General features: G+C 38.6%; 1 protein-coding gene across 11 annotated transcripts in view; it reads left to right on the top strand.

Annotated features, from left to right (window-relative positions):
• CCDC158 (coiled-coil domain containing 158) overlaps positions 1 to 10,545 on the top strand; it is a 109,796-nt gene that overhangs the window by 91,753 nt on the left and 7,498 nt on the right. For 8 of the 11 annotated variants that reach the window (XM_028491940.2, XM_055086033.1, XM_028491944.2 and 5 more), the window contains 3 exons: positions 2,686 to 2,745; positions 5,239 to 5,306; positions 7,556 to 7,714. In XM_028491940.2, the coding sequence (XP_028347741.1) occupies positions 2,686 to 2,745; positions 5,239 to 5,306; positions 7,556 to 7,714 (287 nt within the window). Of the gene's footprint in view, positions 1 to 2,685; positions 2,746 to 5,238; positions 5,307 to 7,555; positions 7,715 to 10,545 lie in introns of those variants that run through there. The other 3 variants (XM_028491935.2, XM_028491942.2, XM_028491943.1) reach the window with 3 other exon arrangements.

The following is a 10,545-nucleotide window of genomic DNA, read 5'->3' as shown; positions in this document are numbered from 1 at the left end:
ATCCATTTACATTTAAGGTAATTATTGATATGTATGTTCCTATTACCATTTTCTTAATTGTTTTGGGTTTATTATTGTAGGTCTTTTCCTTCTCTTGTGTTTCCTGCCTAGAGAAGTTCCTTTAGCATTTGTTGTAAAGCTAGTTTGGTGGTGCTGAATTCTCTTAGCTTTTGCTTATCTGTTAAGCTTTTAGTTTCTCCATCAAATCTGAATGAGATCCTCGCTGGGTAGAGTAATCTTGGTTGTAGGTTTTTCTCCTTCATCACTTTAAATATGTCCTGCCACTCCCTTCTGGCTTGCAGAGTTTCTGCTCAAAGATCAGCTGTTAACCTTATGGGGATTCCCTTATGTGTTATTTGTTGTTTTTCCCTTGCTGCTTTTAATATTTGTCTTTGTGTTAATTTTTGATAGTTTGATTAATATGTGTCTTGGCATGTTTCTCCTTGGATTTATCCTGTATGGGACTCTCTGTGCTTCCTGGACTTGGGTGGCTGTTTCCTTTCCCACATTAGGGACGTTTTCAACTATAATCTCTTCAAATATTTTCTCAGTCCCTTTCTTTTTCTCTTCTTTTTCTGAGACCCCTGTAATTCGAATGTTGGTGCATTTAATGTTGTCCCAGAGGTCTCTGAGACTGTCCTCAATTCTTTTCATTCTTTTTTCTCTTTTCCCCTCTGCAGTGGTTATTTCGACTATTTTATCTTCCAGGTTACTTATCCATTCTTCTGCCTCAGTTATTCTGCTATTGATCCCTTCTAGAGAATTTTTTATTTCATTTATTGTGGTGTTCATCACTGTTTCTCCTTTTCGCAGGCTGCAGGTTCTTAGTTTCCGTTGTTTTTGGTGTCTGTCCCCAGTAGCTAAGGTTGGTTCAGTGGGTTGTGTAGGCTTCCTGGTGGAGGGGACTAGTGCCTGTGTTCTGGTGGATTAGGCTGGATCTTGTCTTTCTGGTGGGCAGGTCCATGTCTGGTGGTATGTTTTGGGGTGTCTGTGATTATTATGATTTTAGGCAGCCTCTGTGCTAATGGATGGGGTTGTGTTCCTGTCTTGCTAGTTGTTTGGCATAGGGTTTCCAGCATTGTAGCTTGCTGGTCGTTGAGTGGAGGTGGGTCTTGGTGTTGAGATAGAGATCTCTGGGAGATTTTTGCCATTTGATATCACGTGGAGCTGGGAGGTCTTTTGTGGACCAGTGTCCTGAACTTGGCTCTCCCACCTTAGTGGCACAGCCCTGACGCCTGGCTGGAGCACCAAAAGCCTCTCCTCCACACGGCAAGCAACAGTGAAAAATGCAGAGATGCCTCCTCCCAGTTATAACCCACAGCTGCTCTTTCACCTCCTCTTCAGAGAAGCTCCTCAGGGATATCTGAACTGCTGCTGCCTGTGCTAGAGTCCTCAGTAAGATCCCGGAGTACAGCTTAACTCGCAACTTTTAGGTTGTGAGTTTTCTTCAGTTGACATGTGTGTTCAACTGCTAGAGTTGGAGGGTCTCCTGCAGAGGCGGGGGTGGCTGTGGCTCACGGTGGGGACAAGGACACTGGCAGCAGAAGTTCTGGGAAGTACTCCTTGGCATGAGCCCTCCTAGAGTCTGTCATTAGCCCCACCAAAGAGACAATAGGCATTTTAAAAAATTTACTTATTTTGTTTTTGGCTGCGTTGGGTCTTTGTTGCTGCACACAGGCTTTCTCTAGTTGCGGTGAGCGGGGGCTGCTCTTCATTGCGGTGCGCGGGCTTCTCATTGCGGTGGCTTCTCTTTGTTTTGGAGCATGGGCTCTAGGTGCCCGGGCTTTGGTAGTTGTGGCGCATGGGCTCAGTAGTTGTGGCTTGCGGGCTCTAGAGCACAGGCTCAGTAGTTGTGGCGCACGGGCTTAGTTGCTCCGTGGCATGTGGGATCTTCCCGGACCAGGGCTCAAACCCGTGTCCCCTGCATTGGCAGGCGGATTCTTAACCACTGTGCCATGAGGGAAGCCCCAGCATTTTTTTTTTTTTGCTTATTTTAAATTTTACTGCTGTTTAATCAGACGAAGATATTTATATGGTATGCCATTCCAAAATTGGAATACTTTTTCTACATTTACATGTATTTACAATAGCTTACATAACTTTTGAGAGAAAGGTAGTCTGAAAGGAAGTTACAACAACCTCAATATAGGATTATAAGAACCTTACTGAAAACAGTTCTATTTTTATTAATAATTGAATAGCTGAATGTTTAAATGAAATCATAAAAAGAGCATAAAGAAATGAAGTCCATAACCCCTAAACAAAGACAACTTCTGAGAACTGACTTTTGCCAAAAAGGAAAAAAAGCTAATATTAATTTGTTACTCATGTCAGACACAGAAGCCATTGCCTGCAGATCTTCAGTAGTTCCACACTGTGCTGCATTCAGTACATGGTTCTCAGGCTGACACTGAAGAATCTCCCTGACTCGTCACCACCCTGCTTTCCTCCTGTATTGTGCTCTAACCAAAACAGACTACTCCTGATTCCCAAAAGGGGTTCATTTCCTTCTGTCTTCAAGCTTTGCTCCATACTGTTCTCTCCACTGGGAAGAGCCAGCGCCCCAGTCTCACTCTTTTGAATCTGCATTTGTCTAAAAGCAGCATCCAGAGGAACAATTTTGTTTGATCACTAAGTTAAAATTACATCACATAGTCTTTAACTTCTCCCACCCTCTGCCAACAGAAGCAACAGCTCATTAAGGGAATCCACTGAAGGCAGCAAATCAAGTGAAACTCTTAGCAGGTAAGAAACTATCTCTCCAGCCCCTGACTTTCAAAATGTCCCCTTTACTACTGTTCATTCGTTAATTCAGAAGATCGTTAACTGCCCATGATGTGCCACACTCTGTGCTAGGCCCTTAGGATGTAACAGTGAGGAAGACAGATATGGGCTCTGTCCTCGAGTTGCTTATAGTCATAGGGTCTATTTATTGACTGACTGCCTGGAAAAAAGCTTTTATCTTTTCTATTTTTACCACTTATAAAAAATAGAGATTTCAGAGCCCTCTTTATGTCATAAGAATATGAAAATGAATTCTAGTGTTTAAATTCAATTTAGGCAAAGAAAGGGTTATTCATTACTGTATCTTCAGCAGCAAGCATATTGCCTGTCATATAGTAGCTGTTCAGGAAATATTTGTTTAGTGAATAAATTAAGACAGATACTTTTCTTACTGTCCCTGCTGTTTGATCAATATTCAGTGAACTTGAATCTTTCTAAATACAACTTTCTCTTAGCCTAAAAGAAACAAGTTTTGATTTTCTTCTCACCTGAGTGTGTAACATTACATCGTTCCTGTTAATAATATCTGCAGCTATCTACTGCATATTTTTATTTTTACTATTATATGGGTGTTTTAGACTCATCTCATTTAGTCTGTCTAATCGAATCTATGATATAGGCATTATTATCCCTGTATATAGGTTAGAAATGAAGACTCAGCTTGCCAAGCAATTTGCCAAGGTTATATAGCTTGTAAATAGAGGATCCAGATTTGAACCCAGGTCTAGCTGGTTCCTGAGCTCAGGCTTGTAACTGTTCCTGTGTTCTGCCTCTGAGTACCTGAACAATCAAGATGATGCCAAGGCTGCACTCCTTGCAGAAGCCCGTGGGATTAATCCATTTCCTCACCTTTCTCTTTTAGAGCTTCTGGGCCTCTAGAGCCTCATTCTTTGCACTCTTTGCCTTGTGGCTCCTTCCTCCATCTTCACACCCTGTGACATAGCATCCTCCAGTCTTTCTGCAGAGATTGTCACATCACCTTCTCTCTTCTGTGTGAAATCTCCCCCTGCCTTCCTCTTTGTACAGAGACTTGTGATGGCATTTAGATAATGTAGGTATATCTCCACATAATCCAGGATAATCTCCCCATCTCAAGATCCTTGACGTAATCACATCTGCAAAGTCTCTTGTGCCATGTAAGTTAACATTCATAGGTTCTTGGCATTCGGACACAGATATATTTGGCAGCCATTGTTCATCCTACCACACTGCTTTTTAGGCCATTTTACCATTCGCATGTACCATTGTGGTGGGCTCTACAGTGTTTTAGTGTGGATGTTTTAAATCTCCAATCTCTTGCAAGTTCTAGTCACTTCTGTGCATCAATTTCAGATTGATCGCCTGAAGCACACCTCAGACTATGTTCCCAGCCCCCAAACCTTCAAAGGCTCCCCATTGCCTACTGCAGCAAGAACAAACTGCTTGCCCTGATAATTAAAACCAGCCACAAATATAGCCATGACCTTCCTTTCCAAGGCTTTTCTCCTAAAATTCTCAAACTTTTTGGTCTCAGGACCCCTTTGCACTCACAAATATCACTGAGGATTCCAAAGAGCTTTTGTTTATATAGGTCATTTCCATTTTTAGTATTGGAAAATAAAATCTAATCTTAAGCATTAAAAAATTAAAACATTTTGATATTTATTCACTTAAAAGTAACAAAGAACATTACATATTACCATAATAACATATTTTATTATGAAAAATAACTTTTTCAAAAAAAATCATTAAGATTTAATCATTAAAAATCATTAAATCATCAATTTAATGCATGGCTTAATAAAAGATAGCTGTATTCTCATATCTGCCTCTGCATTTATCTGCTGTGATATCAGATATCATGGAGCCTCTGGGAACCTCCACTATACACTTGTTTGAGACTGGGGGTTAAAAAGAAAATAATACCTTAGTATTATAATAAAAATAGTGTGGACCTCATAAACCCCCTTTGCAAGGGCACCACCTTCAGAGCTGCTGTCATAATATTATCAAACTGGTACCCATCCTACAGAAAACTAAGTAGTTTAGTTCAACTTACTGATTTAAATAGGTCTGATAGTTTTCTAAAGCGATACTTATTGCTAAGAGAGGTTTTTTCTTCCTTTGGTTTTTTAATTTTTAAATGAGTCATTAAGATTGCATCTCTTAGAATCCATGAGAGAAACACTGGGTTTTATAGCTATTATTACACAAAAATGAATTTTCTAACCAAGATTATATATTATTACTTTTTCATTCTGCGAAATGTTCATGGGCACTGAATATGTAGAGATGATGCAACTTTGGATCTCCCTCGTAGGGTATTTTAGGACTTCTGCAGTTTTGGGTTATGGCTGCCATCTTGGGCTTATATTTTAAGCCATCACTTTTGCCTTCATTAGCTTGTTTCTGTCGATAAATCTTAACAGTGAGTTTTGAAATGGAATGTTTGCATGACCATTCTTATGCTTCCAGAGAGCCAGTCACATTACACACAGGAGAGTTGGAAGATCCACCTAGTTGCTTCGCATTCCCATCTGCAGGTGAGTTTTTAATGAAAGCACAGAAATGGGGCCTGCTTAAAACCCTGCAGTGGCTCCCCTTTCAATGGTTCCCTCCACACTGCTAGTCCCCTCACCACCTTTAAAGCCTTTGCTCAGATGTCACTTTCCCAGTGAGACGTACTCTCAGCAACTTATGTAAAAATTATAACCCTCTCACAGTCCCAGTCCCCCTTATCTTTTTCTTTTCTAAAATTACACTTAGCATTTTGTTATACTATGTAACTTACTAATTTATGTTGTTGATTGTGTGTCACCTCCTGCTAGACAAAAGCTGTACAAGGGCCTGTGTCTTTAGTTGTTTGGTTCCCTGATATATCCAGTACCTAGAACTTTCCTGGCACATAGCAGGTCCTCAATAAATAATTACTGAATGGATGAGAAGAAAAGAAAAAGAAATGAGACAGATGGTTCTCCATATACTTTCCAAAGACAAAATGTTCTCTATAAAACAAGGAGATCAAGGAAGAGACTGAAAGATAACAGAATCTGTTGAAAAACAAAATGGCACAACTCGGGCTAGATATGGAAAAGAAAAAATAATAACATTACAGAGGAAAGCCTTAGAAAAATAAAAATTAGGATATGCATGACTGAAATCATAGTCAGGGGCATGATGGACCCCAAGAGAAAATTACGGAAAAGGAATTTTTAAAACTAAGAAACATGAAAGATAATTATACAGAATATGTTAGATTTGGAAGGCAAAGGCAAATCAGCAGACACATTATCAGCCTTCTTATGGAAGAGAACAAAATAAATGGGAAAGAATGATACTGTGAAAATGATGGTTATTCAACAAACTGTGGCTCTAAATCTGGACAGTAATAATGTAAATAGGGAAAATCGAGGTGTGAGGTGAAATAGATAGAAGAAGGTAAGTTTCCAGATTTTCTTGTCTTTTGTAGAAGAGTATGTATATCTAAAATAAAAACATAATATTCTTAAATAAAATAATTGCAAATTCTTAATTTTTAAACCTTTAACTTGTGAGAAATCTTTAAGAACTAATATTTTGAAGAAAAGAGCATTTATTTGAAATTGAACAATTAATTCCTTCAGGTTTTACTTCACTTATATGTTTATACTGTTGTTACAATGTTTACCCAAGAGAATACAACATATATCCTTGTTTTATTAGGTTAATATGTGAGTGCCTTTACCTTTTCTCATAATTTTTGAGTACCTTAGAACATGTTAACTCCATTCACTTTCTTTCCAACTGTCATACAGTTGTTGTCACATATAAAGGTAAAGGTAAATACCATAATGGATCATTTGCATTGTGTTGTACAGTTAATATTCATTTAGATACACCCACATATTCACACTTTACTGTCTATCTGCTATCATTTTACTTATGCCATTAATGTTCCCTTTAATGTATTCTCCCAGTTTCTGTTTTCCTGAGCTTGTCTTTATTTTATCCCCATTTTTGAGGAATATTTTTGCTGAGTATAGAATCTAGGTTAACATTTTTCCTTCACTTTGAAAATATTCCGCTGTTTTCTGGCTTCCAGTGTCTCTACTAAGAAGTCAGCTCTAAATTTAATTGTTGCTCATTTAAATGTAATCTGCCATTTTTGCCCTTCTGGCAGCTTTAAGATTGTTTTTGTCTTTGGGTTTTTTGTGGGTTTTTTGTTTATTTTTTTGTTTTTTGCAGTTTTTATTGATATACCTAGGTATGATTTTCTTTATATAAGAAGAACTTGTTTGGGGTTTGGAGTAATGCTGTTGAATCTGTGGTAGTCTGCGCCTCCATTATCAAGACCTTGTGGGTCTATATCTATTACCTGTATTTTTTTTCTCTTGGTTTTCTGCCATGTTATTTTTTCTCCTCATATGCCTGGTTATTTTTATTGTATGACAGACATATGTGAAAAATTGTACAGATGGTTTCAGACTTAGAATATGATCACCTTCCTCCAGAGAGCATTCATGCTTGCTTCTGGTACACAACCAAGGATACCAGCAATCCCAGATCAATTTAATCCAATCAGGAATTAAGATGATTTCAAGATAGACCTCAGGATCCCCAAGGGCAGGTCCAGTTCCTTATTCCTAAGATGTAGCCCTTTTCTGTTCCAACCCAAAGCCTTGGGGTTTTACCAGAACACACCCCAGCCCCATGATTGGGAACATATTCTCATGAGAGTTTGAGTTTTTGAGAGGTGCAGCATACTATTTTTAAGTAATTCTGTCTTTTTACTTTTGTTCTTGTAAAATTTTAGGAAGTCCATCTGTGAAAAATTCAGCTTCTCGTTCATTCCATTCTTCTCCTAAGAAGTCTCCAATTCACTCAGTCCTAACTAGTTCGGTTGAAGATTCTATAGGATCCACACCACAGTATAGATCCACCAAGCCTGTTCATTCACCTGATTCTGTTAAAGGTAAGAATAACCTGATATAACTGATGAGATTAATTGATTTCCTACTCCAGTGACTTAAAAGTTCTATAATTGGAATTAATAAAGGTTCACATGGTGTTCTTATATGTACACTCTAATTGATGCTGTGTGGTGGGTGTGTGCTTAAGTGGGTCTTCCTTATTTGTTTATTTATTGAGTCTTATTTAAATAGAATATTTACTGTATACCACATACACACACCCCCCTTAGTAAATATACATAGATATTATAGGTAAATATTATCTGTTTCTTTCTCTAACATAAATAATGACCTTTTTTCTCTATTTTATTATAAGATTTTGAGTCTTCTTTTAAATGCTCAGAATGACTTTTTTTTTTTCAGTTTGGAGGAAATCTTATACACCAGGTTCTTATTAGTTATCTATTTTATACATGCTAGTGTATATATGTCAATCCCAATTTTTCAATTCATCCCACCCCCTGCCACCTTTCCCCGCTTGGTGTCCATACGTTTGTTCTCTACATCTCTGTCTCTATTTCTGCTTTGCAAACTGGTTCATCTGTAACATTTTTCTAGATTCCACATATATGTGTTAATATACCATATTTGTTTTTCTCTTTCTGACTTACTTCTCTCTGTATGACCGACTCTGAGTCCATCCACCTCACTATAAATAACTCAATTTTGTTTCTTTTTATGGCTGAGTAATATTCCATTGTATATATGTGCCACATCTTCTTTATCCATTCATCTGTTGATGGACACTTAGGTTGCTTCCACGTTCTGGCTATTGTAAATAGAGCTGCAATGAACATTGTGGTACATGACTCTTTTTGAATTATGGTTTTCTCAGGGGGTTGAAAATCACTCCCTGGAATCCTGAGCTAGGCTAAGGAAGTTTTTCCTCCATGCTCGTAAGGCAGCTTGAAGTTACTGGGTGCATCATGCTCCTTGTCAATGTGGCCAAACCAGTTGTATTAAGTACCTTTCTTATTTAGTCAACTGTGGTGCAAATGAGACAGACGGCAGTTGCCGCAGTCTCCCTGCTTTCTGACCATCACTAACTGGTGTGAGGTGATACCTCATTGTAGTTTTGATTTGCATTTCTCTACTAATTAGTGATGTCGAGCAGCTTTTCATGTGCCTCTTGGCCACCTGTATGTCTTCTTTGGAGAAATGTCTGTTTAGGTCTTCTGCCCATTTTTTGATTGGGTTGTTTGTTTATTTAATATTGGGCTGCATGAGCTGTTTATATATTTTGGAGATTAATCCCTTGTCAGTTGCTTCGCTTGCAAATATTTTCTCCCATTCTGAGGGTTGTCTTTTCGTCTTGTTTATAGTTTCCTTTGCTGTGCAAAAGCTTTAATGTTTCATTAGATCCAATTTGTTTATTTTTGTTTTTATTTCCATTACTTTAAGAGGTGCGTCAAAAAAGATCTTGCTGTGATTTATGTCAAAGAGTGTTCTTCCTACATTTTCCTCTAAGAGTTTTATAGTGTCACCACAGGTGCGTGGGTTTATCTCTGGACTTTCTATCCTGTTCCACTGATCTATATTTCTGTTTTTGTGCCAGTACCGTATTGTCTTGATGACTGTAGCTTTGTAGTATAGTCTGAAGTCAGGGAGTCTGAATCCTCCTGCTCCGTTTTTTTCCCCTCAAGACGTCTTTGGCTATTCGGGGTCTTTTGTGTCTCTGTACAAATTTTAAGATTTTTTTGTTCTAGTTCTGTAAAAACTGCCATTGGTCATTTGATAGGGATGGCATTGAATCTGTAGATGGCTTTGGGTAGTACAGTCATTTTCACAGTATTGATTCTTCCAATACAAGAACATGGTATATCTCTCCACCTGTTTGTGCCATCTTTGATTTCTTTCATCAGTGTCTTATAGTTTTCTGAATGCAGGTCTTTCACCTCCTTAGGTAGGTTTATCCCTAGATATTTTATTCTTTTTGTTGCCATGGGGAATGGGATTGTCTCCTTAATTTCTCTTTCTGATCTTTTGTTGTTAGTGTATAGGAATGCAAGATATTTCTGTGCATTAATTTTTTTTTTTTTTTTTTTTTTGGGGTATGTGGGCCTCCCTCTGTTGTGGCCTCTCCCGTTGTGGAGCACAGGCTCCGGACGCGCAGGCTCAGCGGCCATGGCTCACGGGCCCAGCCGCTCCGCGGCATGTGGGATCCTCCCAGACCGGGGCGCGAACCCTGGCTCCCCTGCATCGGCAGGCGGACGCGCAACCACTGCGCCACCAGGGAAGCCCCGCGTTAATTTTTTATCCTACAACTTTACCAAATTCATTGATTAGCTCTAGTAGTTTTCTGGTGGTATCTTTAGGATTTTCTATGTATCATATCGTGTCATCTGCAAACAGTGACAGTTTTACTTCTTCTTTTCCAATTTGGATTCCTTTTATATCTTTTTCTTCTCTGACTGCTGTGGCTAGGACTTCCAAAACTATGTTGAATAAGAGTGGCAAGAGCGGACATCCTTGTCTTGCTCCTGATCTTAGAGGAAATGCTTTCAGTTTTTCACCATTGAGAATGATGTTTGCTGTGCGTTGTCGTATATGGCCTTTATTATGTTGAGGTAGGTTCCCTCTGTGCCCACTTTCTGGAGAGTTTTTGTCATAAATGAGTGTTGAATTTTGTCAAAAACATTTTCTGCATCTATTGAGATGATCATACGGATTTATTCTTCAGTTTGTTAATATGGTATACCACATTGATCAATTTGCGTATATTGAAGAATCCTTGCATCCCTGGGATAAATCCCACTTGATCATGGTGTATGATCCTTTTAATGTGCTGTTGGATTCTGTTTGCTAGTATTTTGTTGAGGATTTTTGCATCTAT

The sequence above is a fragment of the Physeter macrocephalus genome, chromosome 7, assembly GCF_002837175.3.
Source record: "Physeter macrocephalus isolate SW-GA chromosome 7, ASM283717v5, whole genome shotgun sequence".
NCBI lineage: Eukaryota > Metazoa > Chordata > Mammalia > Artiodactyla > Physeteridae > Physeter > Physeter macrocephalus.
The sequence above is the reverse complement of the archived record's forward strand: the minus strand, read 5'-3'. Positions and strand labels throughout refer to the sequence as shown.